Source organism: Sodiomyces alkalinus (genome assembly GCF_003711515.1).
Source record: "Sodiomyces alkalinus F11 unplaced genomic scaffold SODALscaffold_2, whole genome shotgun sequence".
Classification (NCBI taxonomy): Eukaryota; Fungi; Ascomycota; class Sordariomycetes; order Glomerellales; family Plectosphaerellaceae; genus Sodiomyces; species Sodiomyces alkalinus.
Window position 1 is genome coordinate 2927344 of NW_021167080.1, and position 18207 is coordinate 2945550.

The following is an 18207-nucleotide window of genomic DNA, read 5'->3' on the forward strand; positions in this document are numbered from 1 at the left end:
CGAACAACACCCACCTCGCCAACAAAAAGATGGACAACAAGATGAGAATATCTTCAACGATGTACAAATAGACCCTGATGATCAACAGCCGGACACGACGGATACAGAAGATGTCATTGCAATGCGGCCTGCACCTGGTTAGACATTCTTCTCGGCATCGCAAAGAAAGAAAGGAAAGCAAATAAAAAACCTCTCCAGCCTCGGGACGTCAACAAAAAAAAATACAACATGGCTCTCATCAGGTCAGCGCCGGGAGGGACGACCCACGAGATTCCACGCCGGCTGGACTGTCCACTCTGATGGCCTTTTATCATTTTCATCCACTTCATTCTCCTATTCCATTTCGACCTTGTCTCTTCGCATGCGGACGGAGGCTTGGCATTCAGCGAGGACGGACTGGCGATGGATAGATAGATGCGTAGAGGCATCCATCGTATCGAACCGACCAGTTTGGGTTGCGCCTTGATTCGGCAGTTGTATGTATCATTAGAATCATGTTCAAGTAGATTCTTGCGGCCTCATGCTCCGTAGGCGGCTCTGAAATGAGCGCAAGACTGAAGAAAATCATTATTTGAAGAATTTGACAGTACCGTGTGCATCCAATACATATGTTTGTGCTTCAGCGAGTCGACAACCAAGGTAGTAGCTAAGGTAGTGATGGTAGATAAAGATTTATTTCATATTCTAATGCCCATTGTTCGTTCATAGAATCATGCCAACAAGAAGAGGCTCCCGGTTGAGTAGGCATTATCCTTCAACGCGAAGAAGCATGAACTGTGCGTCGTCTGTTCGTAGCAAAACACAAAGCAACGCGCCCAACCCAAAAATTTTACAACGCGCCCTTGACGAAACAGAACAGGATCCACGCCAAACACGCCTGCCAAACAAACCGTCAAGAGGCCGGTCGAAAAACTGGTTCGTAGATGGGGAGTTTCCTTTTGAGTTTCCTCTTCGCAGCAGCCCGACAGGCCACAAAGCGATGAGGGGAAGAAAACGAAGCAGAGCAAAAAAGTCTTTACTGCATAGTAGGGTTCCAAAAATTCCCTAGCCAGCCGAAGCCAACTAGGAGTGGTCAGTAAATAGTTTTCAACTAGCAAAAACGCGATCTCGGACGAATCCTCACTGATACGCGTAAAGCCCTTGCACTCGGATGAGGAAAGAAAGAAGAGAAAGAGTTCCGAAAATTTGGGGGGAGGGGAGGCGGTATTTGTACCTGTCCAGCGGGCGGTGGGAGGCGGCAGATCAGTCGGGATTTTTTCGGTGCCTTCTCCACTTTTGTCTAGGCAGCGGTCCTGGATGACCTACCTACCTTAATAATTACGGATACCTAACAAAGCAGCCACGTTGTACCTTGGTACCTAGGTATAAGGTAGGTACTGCCGTAAGGTACCTGCCGTACCTGACTTCGACTCGTGGTGGGGATTAGTGGGGGCATGGAGCTTGCGGCGACACTAACTCCCGACTTCATCTCCCAAGGGGGTCCATGAACGGATTGACGTCCAGCCTTTGGGAGAGCTGCGCACCGCTTTCCGGGACGCTGATGCTGGTTCAACTGCTACGAAGATGCTGTCCTTCATCTTAGTCCAGAACCGGCAGTAAGTGCCCAAACCACGCAACCATGGCTATGCTATGCTCTGCTATGCTGTGCTATGCTGTGCCCACCCGTCTTCATGGAACCCTTTTAAAAGGCCACAAACAACGTCGAAGCTAACGCTGCATTCAGGGGTAAGACCCGGCTGGCCAAGTGGTATGCACCCTACAGCGACGAGGAGAAGATCAAGCTCAAAGGCGAGGTACGTTGTTTATCTATCTACTGTCTTTGACGCATTGCATTCCCCCGGCAAGTTGACAACCACCAATTCGAAACGCCAAAAAAAAAATAGGTCCACCGCCTCGTAGCCCCCCGCGACCAGAAATACCAGTCCAACTTCGTCGAGCACCGCAACAACAAGATCGTCTACCGCCGCTACGCCGGGCTCTTCTTCTGCGCCTGCGTCGACACCAACGACAACGAGCTCGCCTACCTCGAGGCCATCCACTTCTTCGTCGAGGTCCTCGACGCCTTCTTCGGGAACGTCTGCGAGCTGGACCTCGTCTTCAATTTTTACAAGGTCTACGCCATCCTCGATGAGGTCTTCCTCGCCGGCGAGATTGAGGAGACCAGCAAGCAGGTCGTTCTGACGAGGCTGGAGCATCTCGATAAGTTGGAGTAACGGGCGACTTGTTGATGAGGTCGAATGAGAAACAGTCCAGATGGAGACGGGGTTTATACCAGTGGCCGCGAGACGTACACAATACCTCGCGCAAAAACGGGTGGCAGGCATTTGTTCGTTTTCTGACCTGGGCGTACGGAGTTACGGAGGAGACTACGGTACGAGTCGAACAGATGGAAATTCGTCGAAAATCATATGATTTTGTATGACTCATGGGCTCTTCTCGCGAGCTCATGTACAAAGAGAACCCCATACTTACGCCCGATTAAAGCGCCATGTTTTCGCTGCCGGACGATTTTGCGATTGACCAGATCCCCATTCCAGGCATAAGCTCCTTAGTCTTCCCCTGAGAATCTCAGCTCTGCGTGACGGTGCCACCAGGGACTGTCACTGTTTGGCGTCTCACGAAGCAGCCCAACAGAGAGGACTCGAGAATGTCTACTCCGTATATCCGGGCCCCAGCTTCTCTCGCTCTGTTGCCCAGTGGAGTATCGGCAGTTGAGACGAAGGGGCGCAGAGCAAATGGGAGAACCAGGGAAAGCAAAAATCCCAGAAGAAAACGAAGAGAAAGTAAGAATAAGAAAAAAGAAGACGACGAAGAAAACAAACCATCTCCTCGACGGAGACAAACAATCCCATGTCCAAGAAAGAATCGAGTCGAACCAACGTGGATCCTTCCACAACTCATGGCCTCTGACCTACAAGGGTAGATCTCAAGGTCAGACGCCCAGGTGGAAGTAATATATGCGTCGAATCAGCAAGGGTGAAAAAGAAGAAGAAAAGAAACGCTATAACGAGCAGATGAAGAGATGTGTCTCTATTGCCAGCTGGACACTGACAAGAGAAGGATCGTGGCAGAAAAGCGCACGAAAGAAATATCTTCACCAGATCATGGTTCTAGGCACACTCGAGGCGTGCCTTCACCGCGGTCTTGCATGCCCCGGTCTTTCAAGGCCGGGTCTTCCACCCTCAGTTCATCGAGGCTTTTCGGAGCCTCCATATGCTCGTCCTCTTCATACATTTCAGCGGCGGACTTGCGCTTAACCTGATGGATATGGCGACGTTCCCGGCCCCGAAAGAGGTCGAGTACGAAGGCATCAGAGGACGAATCCTGCGCCAGCGTACGGCCGGACGTTGAGCTGCCCCGTGAGCTGACGTGTCTGCTGGTGGCGTCTGCTGCGAGGCCAACATCGGCATCCTGGGTAGGGCATCCGGTCGAACTACCTTGCTCGGAGCTGTCGGACATGGGATCGGACATGGGAGCGTCGATTTGGTCTGCGTTCAGAGAAGCAGAAGCCATGACACCCCCATGACCGATGGAGAACCGCATACCATGGGCCGGTGAACCAACGGCAGTGTCAGTTAGCTCGTTGCAGGGTATCTTCTGCTTGGTGCTTGCAGGTTCCAGGCCGCCATCCAGTACAACATCCTTGGCCAAGTCGTCCAGGAAACAATCTACTTGGGCATCCAAGTCGGGCAGTTCATCAGTGATTTCCACTTCACCGCGACCTACAGCCCCGGGCCCGTGGGTCCCCGGGCTGGCGGTGCTACGTCGTGCGGCTTGAGCCCCCCCCCTTCCCCTTACGGAAGTCGCAAATTCCGGATCATCCCAGGGCGACCATGGCGAGAGCCGGCCGTCGGTAGTTCCCATTCCATGACTGGAAATGGGAGTCTCCGGTACAGATAATTGGTTGGATAAAGGGGGGCTGGCTTCTTTTGGGTGAGTGTTCTGAGGAGGACGTTTGTTGTTTTTGCGCCTCCCTCTACGGGTCTTTTTGTTCTCAGTTCGGCCCATCTCGACTTCATTATCCTCATCCTCCCTTTCCCGTTTCCTTCCGGTACCAAGGTGTAAGATATTAGTGCCAGAGAACAGTGGGCCTCCGATCTTCTTTGGCTTGTACAGAAGGTCATCGTCAGCAGAGTGGGAGGACGGGGACTTGTCCGTGGTCTGTTGTCGATACAGCAGCCTCTCCGGGTTGGTATAAGGTTCGGCTTTATGCACCTCCGGTGTCAAGGCTTGATCAGCTCCAGATGGCTGGAGCTGTTTGTCTGGACGTGCCAATACGTCGTCCGAGCATTGGCCGCCCATCGGAATGTCCCCCGCTTGCTTCCCATTCAGACGCATGGCGGACTTAAGGTTACAGCTTGTTGTGAGATTGGCTCGCTTTCGTTGTTGCGTAAGCGAGTTGGGGTGCTTGTTCTCGGGACAGACGGCGAAGTGATGGTCTCCTATCAGGCCACATAACGTGCATCTGTAGTCCTGCCTCGGCGGGGTGTCATAGCTAGGGATCATGTTCGTGGGGCATGCATTGATAAAATGTCCTGGAAGAAGATGGCGTGACAACCCCGTCAGTTTGGCTCTTGGTTCGTTAAGAAAATGAGGGAATTGGCTTACCCCCGAGGCCACACCGAAAGCAGACGTACGATGGAGACGGCGGCTCTGGCGTACTTTGACTAAGGGGGTAGATCACTGTAGGTTGCTGAGGATGGTTGCCAGAGGCTCCCGCCTCGGGGGAGTTACACCCCCAGCTGGCTTGTCCCCTGTCAAAGCCAAATCCTGCAAAGGTGTATCCATTATGCCCTGTGAAGGCCTGTGATGCCCATTCATTCACCATACTGCCCTGGCGGCCCAGAAGAGGGGCTGTCCATGTCTGGGAATCTGCAGTCATGACAGGAGTCAAGGTCATACCGGGAGGAAAGACGAGTTTTGGAGTCGCCAGAGCAGCACTGGTCGAAGCCGGTGCTGCTTTGGTCTTCTTGGACTCTCCGGAATCGGTCTTCTTCCTACTCTTTGTCTTGCCGGGTTGGGCAGCAGAAGACTTGGGGGGGTTTTTGTAGTCAATTTCGATGTTTCGAAGGGCATACCTCCAAGCTTGTTGGACAGCCGGGTCTTCAACTCCGCTTGACTTTCTTGACTGCCGAAACTCGTGTAGAACTTCATGTTTGGCGATTCGAAAGGTGGAGATGAAGTCGCACCAGCGGCGGATTTCAAGGGGACGGTCTGCGGAGTTCTTCAACTTGAGGCGGGGAATCTGCTTTGCCAACCACTCGGAAGAAATTGTCAGGACATTCTGGTCAGTGATGGTTCCTTCTTGTCTATTCTTTCTCAGAAGATCTTCGACGTGGTCCTGGGATATACGGCCAAGTTCCTGGATGGACTCGAACCCCAAGACTGCAAGTAGTTCTGAAATCGTCATGATGTATATGGCAGAGTTCTTCCCCCAAAACTGAGAAAGTGTTGGCGGGAGGAGCGACGAGGAGCAGGAACAGTAATGCAATGCGCGAAGGGAAGGGGGGGGGGAGGGAGAGGGGTGAGAAGAGGCCAAATATTGGGCCAGTAACGGGAACGAATAGGAGGAATTAGGACGTGAGGGAAGGAAGGAGCACTGGAGTATCTGACGGAAGGCACTTCCCGACAAGAGTTACAAGAGAAGGTGCTACGTAATCAGGAGAGTTAGTTTCCTCTATGAGGGAGAAGATACAAGAGATATGGACTTTATAAGGTAAGGTAGGTGAGTAAGGTACCTATATATCGTCAGGTGAAGTGACCTCACTGACCCCTGATCCCCGGGTGTCAAATACAGCATGGGACGAACAAACATGTTGTCATGTATTGTGATCAGTTTGTGGCTTGCTATTTGAGATGACCAGAAACACAGATACCAGTCATAAGGGGGTCTAGATAGAGGCATCTACGTGTACAGAAGCCGAAATCCATGTGTGCCTCCTAGAACAGTCTCCAGGTATACTTTTTGAGCAGTCTAAGTTTACACACTCATGAGTTCTAGTGAATGATTATCATACAGCCGTGTCTGTGTCGAGCATCTGCGGTTGACACAGATACATAGGGCAGCCGTGACAGCATTCGGCCTCATGCTGGGAGATCACCGAGTTCAAGAGAAAATAAGTAGGTAGAGAGTGCGAGCTATGGGTAGGTATCTTATAAGCAAGCGCCTTTCAACGGCCACATGACCTGTGATCGCAGACTTTAGGGCAATGACTGAATGACTAGAAGGAGGAGTGAGTGGAAGCTGGTCGCTTGGGACACCAGAAATAACATGCTATCGCCAAACAAGTAGCGCTTCTGTGAACTAGGGATTCCCGTGCTTTCAACTGGACAAAAAGAAACAAGAAGGCAATCATCTCTTCAAGGCTGCAAATCTCCTTTCGAGGTCCGCAAGGTCGGGAACTTTACCCCCAGGACCGTCCCCATCAGGTGATTTCCGAGTCTCTACCGCTTTCTTGGCGGGCTTCAAATCCAGAGAATTGAGCTTGACGCTTGGGTGGACATTGTCGGTCGTCATCTTGGGTGGGTTTACCGTCAAGGGGCTGCTCGGCGTCCCGATGGTCCGAGGGGGTGTGGCTCTGCTGAGCTCTTCCTGCTCTTTCTCCGCCTTTTCTACCCTGGGATCCGCAGGGATTGGTTGCTCCAGCGCCTTCTGACCACCGCCGTCACCGTCACCGTCACCGTCACCGCCATCGCCATCGCCTACCCCCTTTTCCGCGCCTTGATCCTCGTCACCACCGTCAATGAGACCCGGCGGATCCCCCAGCTGTCTCCGCTTCGGCCAGTCGACGTTATAAGCCCGGGCAATCTCCTCCAGGTATCCGACAACCAGCTCCTCCCTCGGCGGGGTGACGCACAGCTTCCTGCCGACCTTCTCTGAGACCTTCCCGTCCGCGTTCTCCATGGCGGCCAGGACAAACTCCTTGCCGTACTTCTCGGCCAGCAGCGCGCGCACGACCTGCAGCTCCTTGATCTCCGTCTTGGGCGCGGCGTAGATGATGGTCTTGACGGCCTCCTCCAGGCCCGGGTCGCACGTGGGGCCCTCGAGGAGCCCGGCGCGGGCGATGAGCAGCTCGCAGTAGAGCTCGAGGATCTCGTACAGCTCGGAGGTGATGTCGGAGCGGATGATGTTCTCGACGCGGATGCGGGCGCTTTCGACCTTGCCGACTTCGAGGAGCTGGGCCATGGCGCGCCGTTGCGTCTTGCTCATGGCTTCGTCGCGCTGCTGCACCATGCGCAATCTCGCGATGGCCAGCTTGAGCTGGACTTTGAGCTTGGTCTAAGGAAAGGAGGAGGGGGGGTTGAGCGAGTGCAAAGTGCTCCGTTGTTAGTCTTTTATCGCTTTGTCTGACCCTATGTCGTCATCGGCAGAGCTGTTGGTGGGGTAGGGGATTAAGGGAATTCATGCCGGGGCGGCGGATGGTTGCTCACAAGTAGATTGGCCGGAGGGGCCATCGTGGGCTCTGTTTTGTTATATCGTCAAAGGTCAAATGGAAAATAAATACAGGGAGACAGAGACCGGATTGTCGGTGAGGATGGGAGGGGATGCTTCTGCCTTGCGACAAAGTATAGGGGGGCGTACTCGACGCGAGGTTGTCATGGTGGGGGGCACTGGGAGCTGCTGGTCTTATCTAATCGGGATGTGGGTAAAAGAGACACGCGGTCACTCTGTACGTACACAGATCCGGCCATATAACTCCGTCCATATAACTCCGTCCAACTCCCACTTCTTCCTCGGAGTAATTCTAGACTTTCTCGCGATGCCTGGACTGGATCTCGACTGCGTCTCATGCATCCCATGCTGCCGGCCGAAGAATTGACCTCACAGCGTTCCATCGATGTTCTTCCAGCCAATCAATCCAACTTTTTCTCATCCTCCCTAGTTTTGGTGCTGTTAGACCCTCGCGACAGCGCAGAAGACGAGTGGGACGAACCACGACGGGGGTCACAAATGTAAATCTTTTTTCTTTTTGTGTGCTTTTATTTTCCTCTTCCCATCTTATAATCTAAAGCCTTGTGCTGCGTCCTCACTTTCCTTAGCCCACCGCCGCAGGCTTCATGACTCCCAACTTCCGGCCAGAGAGGCGGTTGCTTGTTTGCCGCTGCTGAGAGCCGCAATGGCCAGTGTTCGCACCCCTGATCGCCGCCGCCCCTCAATTACGAGCCAGCGTCGTTCACGATGGTCGCAAAAGTTACGCTCTCAATGTTCTGCCATCTGGGCCAATCTGCATAGGGATCATCTCTGGCGACGGATCGTCAAGTTTTCCATTGCCACGACCGTCGCGCTGATCGTCGTCGTCCTTCCCGATGCTGTCGCGCTGTTCGGCACCACCGCCTTCTTCGCGCTTCTCACCACCGTCTTCGCACACCCGGCCCAGCGCATGGGGTTGATGGTGGAAAGCCTGCTCCTGATCTTTGCCGGGTGCATCCTGGGGACCGCGTGGGCCATCTTCGGCGTCTGGCTGTCGAGCCTCGTCCTCGCCTCCAACGTGTCGGGCGCCTACGCCATCCGTGCCGTCTTCCTTCTTTGCGCCGTCTTCCAACATGGCTACCTTCGTTCCTCCAGCCCGAGGCTGATCGCCTACGTCCTCTTCCACCTCCTGACCTCGACCGCCATCCTCTTGGGTCCAGCCCGAGCCGTGACCACGTCGATTATCACCGGCATTGCTTATCCCGTCTTGATTGGCTCCGCCGCCACGCTCCTTGCGAACCTCCTCGTCTTCCCGGAGCTCTCCTACACCTATCTTGCGCAGATAGCCATCAACACCATAAGTGAGACCACTCTGACGCTCTCGCGCTCTACCAGGTGGTTCCTCGCCCCTGGCGACCCCTGTCTCGGGCCTTCCGAGGGCCTCGGGGAAGAATCGCTCACGCAGAATACGCTGTATCAGAACCCATCCAGGAAAAGGGTCGATGAGAATGCGAGGACGGGAGAGTACCGGTGGTACAGGAAGCCGCTCGCGTTGCGAAATCCGTTTCATGCACCCGGATCCACGCCCGCCCTCGTCACTGTACCGAAAGGGGTTACGAGCTTGGCCACCCTGACGGACAGCAAATCGATATTGCGCTCCAAACTGCAGCGTTGCAAGTCTGGCCAGTCCGAGATCAATCTGGAGGTTTCGTTCGGGCCGCTCTCTCCTCTGAGTATGAAGCCCATCACTGGCAAGCTGATGACTGGTCTGGTGCACAACACCATTACCCTGATTGGGTCGTGCGAGAACAAGTTTGTCATGCTCAGGAGAAATACCGATCTTCGTCGTGATGAGGCTAGTAGGAGCAGGGGGAGCAGCAGGAGCAGCAGGAGGAGCAGCAGCAGCAGCAGGAGCAGCAGGAGGAGCAGCAGCAGCAGCAGCAGCAGCAGCGATAACAGCCGTAGTAGCAGCGACAGTACCGAGGATGACGACTCGGAAATATCTATTGATACCGCCACCGCCACCGCCACCGCCACGGAGCTCGTGGATCCCCTCTTGGAAGTTGAAATGGGCAATGTCGAGGTGTTCGAGGCTATGATCAGCCGGATCCGGGAACCGTCCACAGAGCTCGTGGAAACGATCAGACGATCCGCCATGGTAGTGACAACTGCCCTGGCATACTGCTATGGCCTGCCCAAATTGCATTTTGGCATGCCCACTCCCAAGAGGATCCCCCTTGAGGAGATGGACATCCACATCGACGCCTTCCTGGACGCCCTCGCCAGATTCGACCGCAGCTCCATGGCGGAACTAGAACGTCCCGCCGAGCTCGAGGGCAGCGAGATGAACCTCATGCCCCGCATGGAAACTTTCCTCGTGTCGTCCTTCCTACTAGGCTTGCGCCAATCGGCCGTCCGCTTGCTCCAGATGCTCCACTACGCCCGGGAGTTGGTGGAACAACGTCAAAGGGTACGGTTCTGGACGCAGATCCACATCCCCCGATTATCTGGTTGGAGACAATGGCTCTCCACGGGTGGCGAGTACGATGCCATGGTCCTGCCGCAGTCGATGCGCAGAGGGGCGCGATCCCCGCGAGGGTCTCTGAGGGAGAAGAGAGAGACGGAGCGAAGGGATGCAGGGCTTCCTTCCGAGGCGGGGCGTAAAAAGGCGTCTCCCTCGGCGCCCAACGATGAGGAGAAGCTGGCAGGGGGCGGCAGCCGCGACGACGGGCACCCGGACGCACAGGCGGCAGAACGCCCAGTATCGTCCCGCGAGAAGCAAGCGAAAAGAAAGCGACAGCGACAGAGACACGCATCACCGCAGGAGGGGCTACGTGGTGCCCTGAGACACGCAAGGATGGCGGCGGCCGACATGTACGAGTCGATGCAGAAATCGGATGATGCGCTGTACGCGATGAAGCTTGTTGTCGCCTTCTTCCTCGTCTCCTGGCCGGGTCTCGTCCCCTCGTGGCACGACTGGTACATTGAGGTCCGGGGCGTCTGGGCTCCGTTGCAGCTGATCTTGGTCTTCGAGGTGGCTATCGGCACGTCCCTTTTCGTGTTTCTCCTTCGCATGGTTGGTATCGCCTTTGGCTGTCTCGTCGGTCTCCTGGCTTGGGAGATTGGTAGGGGGCACAAGGTCCCCCTGGTGATTATCATGGTACTCGGTATCATTCCTTCGATCTACGTCCAGATTGGGACGAAGTATGTCAAGGCGGGCATGGTGGCGATTAATTCTATTGCGTCGGTCTCGCTAAGTATGTATATATTCACCGTCATCCTCTTCCTCTCCGCCCCCCCCTTTTCGAGCCATTGAATAATTAGGACCCATGCTCACTTTACACGCAATGTAGCCATGGTCTTCGTCAACGGGCGATCCGTCGAGATCTTCTGGAGACGGCTAGTTACCTTCCTCATCGGGTGTCTCGTAGGGTTGTTGGTCAGCCTCATGCTCTATCCCACGCGGGCGCGGCATCGGCTTGCCGAGTCCCTCTCGGCGTCCATCACGCACATCACGACGATGCAAACGGCGGTCGCGGTCGGGGTGGACAAGGCACGGGCGCCGGACATTCGGAACCAGAAGCTCCTGCGGCGGTTCGAGCGGGCGCGGGGCAAAGCGCAGGGCGCGCTGGCGGCGGCCGAGACGTTCCTCCCGTTCTGCCTCACGGAGCCCCGGCTGAAGGGGAGCTTCCGGCACCTGCACCCGATCTACCGCGAGATGATCTACGTGCTCCACCACATCGTGAACCGGATGGACAGCATGGTGCAGCTGCGGCGGGTATACGGCAGCTCGGTGCTGGAGGAGCTCAACCCGCACGTGCATGCGTACCGGCGGGCGCTGGCGGCCAGCGTGACCATGGCGCTCTTCTCGGTCAACCAGGCGCTGGTGACGCGCATGCCGCTGCCGCAGTTCATCCCGTCGGCGCGGCTGGCCATGTGGCGGCTCGTGCGGCGCGTGCGGGAGGTGCTGCAGCTGAAGGCGGCGGAACACGGGCTGGCGGGCGACACGACGGTCGGGGAGGGGTTGACGAGGTACATCGAGCGCGTGCGGTCCGAGGCGGGTAAGCGCGGGGCGTTGGATGAGCGGTCGGCGCGGTTGGTGACGCATTACAAGTTTTTGAGTTGGAATGCGAATGCGTCCGGGCAGATGGAGATTGTGGAGTATCTGGAGGAACTTGTCGAGCTGGCCAAGTTGCTGGTCGGGGTTAACGCGTTTCGGAGCGGGATGTTGGAGAGGCCTACGTTTCATGATTATGCTTCGCTGGCGAGTGGAGAGATGGACGAGCAGAAGAAGAGGAGGAAGAGGAGGAGGAAGAAGAAGAAGAGGAAGAAGAGGGAGGAGGAGGAGGAGGAGGAGGAGGAGCAGGTGACGGGAGCCTTGGGCGAACAGGGGAATGGCCCCGATGGAGAAGGCAGACGCGGGGAAGATTGGGAGGATGATAATAGAGAGGTGGTGGTGGATGATGAGCTGGCGAGAGCAGGAGGAGGAGGAGGAGGAGCAGGTGACGGGAGCCTTGGGCGAACAGGGGAATGGCCCCGATGGAGAAGGCAGACGCGGGGAAGATTGGGAGGATGATAATAGAGAGGTGGTGGTGGATGATGAGCTGGCGAGAGCAGAACAGGGTGCAGTCCTGGGTGCTGCTGCTGCTGCCATTCCGCTCCAGGAGATCGATACGGGGACATCGACGGGGCGGCAGCAGTCATCGAGGGGCGGTCTGGGTCGGATCGAGGGCAGACTCCGGAGAATAGCAACGCGGGATAAGAAAGCTCAAGAGTGGGAGCACGCAGTCGAGGGAGCGGAGGAGGAAAGCCATCCCGAGGTGCCCATCAGTCTTCAGCGTGTCTCGTCGAGGAGATCGGCCCGGAGGGCCTCGGCGGGTGTCCGGAGACGAGCGCAGACGTTGCAGGATGGGGATGAAGGTGGTCGGGATGCGGTTGGTGGTCTCAAAGGGAAGGGGATTGATGAGGAAGACGACGAAGCAGGCCATTGAGGTGTATTCGTAATGGTACGATGAATGATTAGTTCGGGTCAGTGAGGGTGAGGGTTGACGCATGGTCGTGAGGGCGGCTTCTATGCCGTGCCATGGTGATACCGTGGAACCCACCCCCCAAGGAGGCTCCGTACGTGACGTAGGTAGACGCAGACGGGGAATATTGGAGTCTTGGAGTCGTGGAGTCTTGGCAGTCTTGACTTCTTTGTCCAGCATGCATCATCGGCATGATGACATCTTCAGTTTGTGCCAAGATGAAGGCGAGTAGTAGAGTCGAGTGGCATGAAATGGTGTCCAAGTGGAATACCTGTGATTATTTATGCCTAGTTACCCCTTCTTTTCCCTCGGTTGAGCCTTCTGGTGATGATCTCTGCTCATATGCTCCCACCCCCCTTTTCTTCTTCTTTTATTCCCCCCGTCTTTACCCTAGTCGATCTACCCCCCGCGGAGAGTTCCAAGCAGCACGTTTGTCCTGACATTTCATCTCTCCATTTTCAGGAACCGAACCGATCCAGGGGAATACGGAATACTTGCGATTGATTAACCACCTACATCAACACCTGCTCCCAGACTTACAGTCTCAGCTCCTACAAAGCTATCTAAGCCAAGGAGCACGGCATGGAAGACAGTAGCAGAGGAAGAACGCAGACCGGACGAACCGAGGGAGGCGGCAGTGGCAGTGGCGTCGCCTTGGATAGACTACTCTTGTCCCCCAAGACCATCATAGCGAAGCGACGAGGACGGCGGAGACAGAAAAGGGAAGCGGAAGGGGACAGAAAGGGAAACGGTATCGGTATCGGTATTGGTATCGACGACGAGGCGCGTGACACTGCGGCTAACGATGGTGACGATCTGCTAAAGGGCTTAGGGCTGGCTATGGCGTATTATCGGCAGAAGGATGCGAGGGAAGAGGAGGGTGACGAAGAAGAAGAACGAGGAGGAGGAGGAGGAGACAAAAGCGAAGCCGAAGACGGAAGGGACGGAAGCAAAACGATCACGATGACGACGACGGAAGAGTAAGTTGGGTAACCCCCCCGTTTCCTCATTGGTCATTGATCCTTTTTGGTGGAGGAAGTTGTCAGCAGCCACCGGGGTACGAAAGAGTACGAATCATGGCTTGATTGCTTGGATTTGGGACGTTTTCCTATTGGCCTTTGCCCCAGAGTTGCAGGTGGTCTTCCAAACATCCAAAGTCGTTTTTCGTATCCCTTTCCCCGCTCCGCTCCTTCGAACCAGTCATATTAGCCTGACCAAGGGGTGGTCTTGGTCTTTCTTTCCGGCTCTTTCCATCATTCACCCCCCAAGCTCTTCTCTTCACCGACTTTCGGGTGTTCTGTTTGGGTACCGAGTTACATTGATTTTCTTGGACACCCTCACCCCCCTCTTGACCCCCCGCCCCTTTTGCCCTTTGCAGGATCCACTCACCAGAACACGGCCACAACGGAACGTTGGGACACTTCCGAACAAACCCCCTACCCCACTTCGGCCTAGGCTAGGCTCTCCAGGCGTCCCTTCCCCACCCTTCAGCCTTTACACCTGCACTTTTGTCAACATAACTCCATACGTTGTACCTTGCGTTGTACTTCATACATATTCGTACTTCACCACGCACCCACGCACCCACCCTCCACGCACGTTGTGCATCTGTTCAACTCCAAATTCCAACGCTAACTCGTCCTTCTCTCTTCCTCTTCCCATTCTAGTAGGTCTCACAACCAAGCATCTTCTTCATCCCTATCAGAAACCCTACCAGCAACCGCATCAACCGTCGTCATTCCCTCTCCCGTCATACGTCCTAACGCCTTTGCCGTTTCGACCCATCCCTCCCAGATCGGCTACCTCACCACCTCCTCTCCCCTCGTCCAAGCAACGCACCTCCCGGCGCCCCAGGGCCAGGAGGAGCACCAAGCGCCCGAGCTGGCATCCCCGTCGTCGACCATAGTCGCCAACCGGCCCGAGTCGGTTGGCTCCGACTCGCGGTCCAGCAGCCTCTCTGTCCGGAGCAAGACCTCCCTGTTGCCCCCGAAGCGAGACGCCCGTCGCTCTCCATCTCCCGTGGGTAAGATAAGGAGCGCCTTCAAGTCCCGCAAGAGTCTGGCGGGGAACAGCGGAAGCAGTCCAGGCACAAGTCCCGAGCGCCGGGCCACTTCTGCCGTGGACGGCGGTGTCAATCTCGATGCCGTAGGAAGTGGGAGTGGCAGAAGTCGTGACCTGGACCTGGACCTGGACCAGAACCGAAACCGAAACCGAGACCGAGACCGAGACCGAAACCGAGACCGAGACCGAGACGACTACGGACACATCGACAGCGCAACTCCTTCCCTTTCCGACACAGCCTCGTCAGTCAGCCACATCACCGCATCTACATCCGCCCTCCTTTCTTCCCGTCCTTCCGAATCGCAGGACTCGGAAACCTCTCGTGACACCTGCCGTGACACCTCTCGTGATACCTCTCGTAACAATACTACGCCGACTCCGGAACAATTCTCCCCCGATGCTTCCACTTCCACTCTGACAATTTCGTCCCCGCGACTGTCTGAACCGAAACGGGCTGCCACTGCCTCATTTGCTCCCCACCGTCGTTCCTTCACCCAGCTCCCCGCAACGCCACCCACCGCCACAACCGCTCAATCCCACAAGGAAGCAACGCCTGGTATCGTCAACACGCCGCCCTCGCCCACTGAACCTTCACGCGATGCCATTACCTTACCCCCTACTTCCAAACACGAACACAGCCTAGATGCTTCCAGTGCACCTTCCCCGTGGGGCACTCTGGTAGCCCACAGGAGAACGAGATCCAACTCGGCGAGCCCCGGCCCCAGCAAACTCTCCAACGCCACCTTTGCTCCCATGTCCCCGACCGTTGAGAGTCCCCCGGTCAACAACCCCAACAGTACATCCAGCTTCTTCTCGTCCATGCTTTCGGCTGCTCAAACCGCCGCCAACCAGATTACCAATACCATACAGAACACAAACCTCGGCCCGGCTTCGCCCAAAAATAAGGCCGGCATGGGAGCCCGTGGCTCCGTGCCGCAGTTAGGAGGAGGAAGAGGAGGAGTCCATCTCGGAGATTCCGCAGCAACCAGCCACGACGCCTCCGACAAGGTGCCCGCCGTCAAGACCCTAGGGGACGGGGAGCTGACCCTTCACCAACTCGGCATCGTCGAACCTTCCTCCCCTAGCCTGGGCCCTTCTCCCGTCACCTCCAAATTCCCCGACATGTCCTCCGAGACCCGCGCTCGCTCAGAATCCGCCCCGGTCGAGTCGACCTCGGGTGCTGTGTCCCACGATGACACATCCGACGATGCCCAGCCCCAGCCGAACGGGGCGGCAGCACGTTTGCTGCAGGATTCTCCCGCCATCGAACGCAGCCCGGTTCCTTCGGTACCGGACGAGAAGACCAGCGTCAGCCGTTCCGGTAGTGTCCGGAGCTCGGTCATAAGACACCGACCCCGTGGCAGCTCCACCGCTACGCGCGCTACGACCACCACGATCGGGCCCCCCATTGCCGCCACCGCGACCGGCGCCTCGGCCGCCCAGCCCGCCAGCCCTTCCGCCCAACAAAGGCTGAGCGGTTTTGCCGTCTCCAGCAAGAAGCGCAACCGGGACTTCCACGTCCTGTTCAAGAGCGTGCCGGACGACGACTACCTGATAGAGGACTACAGCTGCGCCCTGCAGCGCGAGATCCTGGCTCACGGCCGCCTGTACGTCTCGGAGGGCCACCTCTGCTTCAGTAGCAACATCCTCGGTTGGTCGACGACTCTGGTCATGAGCTTTGACGAGATCGTCGCCGTCGAAAAGAGGTCCACGGCTCTGGTCTTCAAAAATGGCCTCATGGTCACTACCCTGCACGCTAGGCACATTTTTGCCAGCTTCGCCAGCCGAGACTCGACCTACGACCTGATCATCAACATCTGGAAGCTCGGCCACCCTTCGCTGAGGAGCACCCTCAACGGGGTCGAGCTCGAGACCACCGGCGGCGACAAGACGGAGAAGATCATGGATGCAGGGGAGGCCCAAGGACCTGTCGAGCCGGAGGACCGGAGCGCTTCCGTCTCTGAGCTGGATGATGACAGCGAGGATGGTTCCGATATGTACGACGAAGATGACGAGGGAGAACCGGCCGATACCGCACACGGGAGCGAGGTCTCCGGCACTTCGGACTCCGACAAGGCGGCAGCAGCTCGCAAAGTCTCGGGCGCCGTGGTCACGAATGGTGCTCCCCCGGACTCGGGTAGTGGCGGCGAGGCCGGACCTCCCGCTGCCGGTGACGACTTCCCCGGGCCAGCAACCCACCCCGCCACGGATTGCGGCGACGCGGCCTCCCACTTGGAGAAGGTGGTGGGGGATGACGTCGTCCCCGCTCCGCTGGGTAAGGTGCACGACCTGATGTTCGGCGCGGGATCGGTGAATTTCATGCTCAAGTGGCTCAAGAACGAGGCCAAGTGCTGGGACATCGTCATGGAAGACAAAAAGGGGCTCAGTGCGGAAAACAAGACGCGGGCGTACAACTACATGAAGCCCCTCCCCGGCAGCATCGGCCCCAGCAAGACCAAGTGTATCGTGGCCGAGACCGTCGACAGCCTGGATTTCGAAAAGGCCGTCCACGTGTCCGTGGTGACGCAGACGCCAGACGTCCCGAGCGGCAACGCCTTCACCGTGAAGACCAAGTACTGTCTCTCGTGGGCCGAGAATAATTCGACTCGCATCCACGTCAGCTGCGTTGTGGATTGGACGGCTAAGAGTTGGCTTAAGGGTAGGACTTCCCCCCCTTTTTTTTCCCTTTCTTTTCCATAACTGGACATAACTGACAAGTCTGCACAGGCGCAATTGAGAAAGGCGCAAACGACGGGCAGGTGTCGTACTGCACCGACTTGGTCGCGAGCTTGAAGGCTGCCGTGTCTTCGAAATCTCGTCCCGGCGCAGATGCCAGCCGTGGCGTTGCGGGCAAAAAGAGGAAGGGCCGCAAGGGCCGCAGCCTGCAGGCGTCCACAGACACGGATACCGAGAAGGGTGACGTCAAGCCGAAGAAGCAGGACTGGGGTCTCTTCGAGCCCTTGCGGCCGCTCCTGGGCCCGGCCGTCGACCTGATCAAGCCGATCATGACAGGCAATATCATGTACGGACTGCTCGTCGGGCTCCTGGTGACGGCGTGGTTCGGCTTCGGTTTCCCCGACGCTTCTCGGCGGTCGCGGGACGTGGGCTACTACGCGGCGCCCGACCGGATTGCGGCGTACGAGGAGATTTGGCGGCGGGAAGAGAGCGAGCTGTGGGATTGGCTCCAGGAACGAGTCAACCTGGAGCGGATAAGAGAAGGAGCCGCCGCCGCCGCTGGCCCATCGACGGTGGGACAGATGGCTGGATCCCGTGCGATGAGGGAGAGATTGGGCCAAGAGCGCTTGGACGACCGCGAGATGGAGACGGCGATCCGCACTACGGAGGAGAGACTTCAGGGGCTGAAGGAGTTGATGGGGAAGAACAAGGGGGTGTGAGAGAAAGGGGAGGGGAGGGAGAGGAGGGAGAGGACCGGCGAACATACCCCTGTGTCGAAGGAGAGACGTTGCGGCAACTGGCCATCACACACATTCCCCCTTTTCCTTTTCCTTTTTTTTTTTTTTTTTCTTTTTTCTTTTACCCTTTCTCTCTCTTATCGTCATACTCGTACGAAAAGTTCCAACTGCGGGCAGGTCCTGTAAGGGACGTGTTCGACATTGTTAGGTATATACCACCTTACCCGCTTACACATAGCAGCCATAGCTACGTTTTTCCTTGCTTATTTTATTTTCTGGGGTTGTCAAAGTCTCT

At 56.7% G+C, this 18207-nt stretch overlaps 8 protein-coding genes across 8 annotated transcripts; 4 read left to right on the top strand and 4 right to left on the bottom strand.

The window, feature by feature from the left end:
* Positions 1 to 56: 56 nt before the first annotated feature.
* SODALDRAFT_103234 (hypothetical protein) lies at positions 57 to 569 on the bottom strand. The gene has a single exon (XM_028606470.1). It carries the CDS (start codon positions 426 to 428, stop codon positions 114 to 116), a length of 315 nt encoding a protein of 104 aa, XP_028468524.1. The 5' UTR covers positions 429 to 569; the 3' UTR covers positions 57 to 113.
* Positions 570 to 1538: 969 nt separating this feature from the next.
* SODALDRAFT_376483 (AP-2 complex subunit sigma) lies at positions 1539 to 2448 on the top strand. The gene is made up of 3 exons (XM_028614821.1): positions 1539 to 1595; positions 1724 to 1793; positions 1884 to 2448. Exons 1-3 carry the CDS (start codon positions 1564 to 1566, stop codon positions 2211 to 2213), a joined length of 432 nt encoding a protein of 143 aa, XP_028468525.1. The 5' UTR covers positions 1539 to 1563; the 3' UTR covers positions 2214 to 2448.
* On the bottom strand, positions 2447 to 3002 carry SODALDRAFT_103258 (hypothetical protein). The gene has a single exon (XM_028606471.1). It carries the CDS (start codon positions 2899 to 2901, stop codon positions 2569 to 2571), a length of 333 nt encoding a protein of 110 aa, XP_028468526.1. The 5' UTR covers positions 2902 to 3002; the 3' UTR covers positions 2447 to 2568.
* SODALDRAFT_103272 (hypothetical protein) lies at positions 3002 to 4783 on the bottom strand. Its single transcript, XM_028606473.1, has one exon. It carries the CDS (start codon positions 4504 to 4506, stop codon positions 3103 to 3105), a length of 1404 nt encoding a protein of 467 aa, XP_028468527.1. The 5' UTR covers positions 4507 to 4783; the 3' UTR covers positions 3002 to 3102.
* On the top strand, positions 4784 to 5509 carry SODALDRAFT_103260 (hypothetical protein). The gene has a single exon (XM_028606472.1). The coding sequence runs from the start codon at positions 5061 to 5063 to the stop codon at positions 5442 to 5444; it is 384 nt and encodes a 127-aa protein (XP_028468528.1). The 5' UTR covers positions 4784 to 5060; the 3' UTR covers positions 5445 to 5509.
* Positions 5510 to 6124: 615 nt separating this feature from the next.
* Positions 6125 to 7567, bottom strand: SODALDRAFT_330461 (DUF292 domain-containing protein). Its single transcript, XM_028611201.1, has 2 exons — positions 7432 to 7567; positions 6125 to 7279 (listed from the first exon to the last, which is right to left on the bottom strand). Exons 1-2 carry the CDS (start codon positions 7453 to 7455, stop codon positions 6353 to 6355), a joined length of 951 nt encoding a protein of 316 aa, XP_028468529.1. The 5' UTR covers positions 7456 to 7567; the 3' UTR covers positions 6125 to 6352.
* A 550-nt stretch (positions 7568 to 8117) lies between these two features.
* Positions 8118 to 12402, top strand: SODALDRAFT_272691 (hypothetical protein; the record flags this gene model as incomplete). Its single annotated transcript, XM_028607850.1, has 3 exons — positions 8118 to 10668; positions 10765 to 11777; positions 11938 to 12402. 3 exons carry the CDS (start codon positions 8118 to 8120, stop codon positions 12400 to 12402), a joined length of 4029 nt encoding a protein of 1342 aa, XP_028468530.1.
* A 618-nt stretch (positions 12403 to 13020) lies between these two features.
* On the top strand, positions 13021 to 17894 carry SODALDRAFT_338391 (hypothetical protein; the record flags this gene model as incomplete). Its single annotated transcript, XM_028612777.1, has 10 exons — positions 13021 to 13418; positions 14106 to 14262; positions 14293 to 14397; positions 14431 to 14457; positions 14494 to 14821; positions 15143 to 15600; positions 15634 to 15681; positions 15715 to 16106; positions 16140 to 17158; positions 17227 to 17894. 10 exons carry the CDS (start codon positions 13021 to 13023, stop codon positions 17892 to 17894), a joined length of 3600 nt encoding a protein of 1199 aa, XP_028468531.1.
* Between the last annotated feature and the right edge of the window lie 313 nt (positions 17895 to 18207).

Excerpts from the sequence above, each read along its gene's own strand:
- SODALDRAFT_103234 (XM_028606470.1), bottom strand. The coding sequence starts at position 428 with ATGCCTCTACGCATCTATCTATCCATCGCCAGTCCGTCCTCGCTGAAT.
- SODALDRAFT_330461 (XM_028611201.1), bottom strand. The coding sequence starts at position 7,455 with ATGGCCCCTCCGGCCAATCTACTT. Across the intron at positions 7,280-7,431 it reads CCCCTCCGGCCAATCTACTT|ACCAAGCTCAAAGTCCAGCT; the intron begins GTGAGCAACCAT and ends TCCTTTCCTTAG.
- SODALDRAFT_103272 (XM_028606473.1), bottom strand. The coding sequence starts at position 4,506 with ATGATCCCTAGCTATGACACCCCGCCGAGGCAGGACTACAGATGCACG.
- SODALDRAFT_103260 (XM_028606472.1), top strand. The coding sequence starts at position 5,061 with ATGTTTCGAAGGGCATACCTCCAAGCTTGTTGGACAGCCGGGTCTTCA.
- SODALDRAFT_376483 (XM_028614821.1), top strand. The coding sequence starts at position 1,564 with ATGCTGTCCTTCATCTTAGTCCAGAACCGGCA. Across the intron at positions 1,596-1,723 it reads ATCTTAGTCCAGAACCGGCA|GGGTAAGACCCGGCTGGCCA; the intron begins GTAAGTGCCCAA and ends CGCTGCATTCAG. Across the intron at positions 1,794-1,883 it reads AGATCAAGCTCAAAGGCGAG|GTCCACCGCCTCGTAGCCCC; the intron begins GTACGTTGTTTA and ends AAAAAAAAATAG.
- SODALDRAFT_103258 (XM_028606471.1), bottom strand. The coding sequence starts at position 2,901 with ATGAGTTGTGGAAGGATCCACGTTGGTTCGACTCGATTCTTTCTTGGA.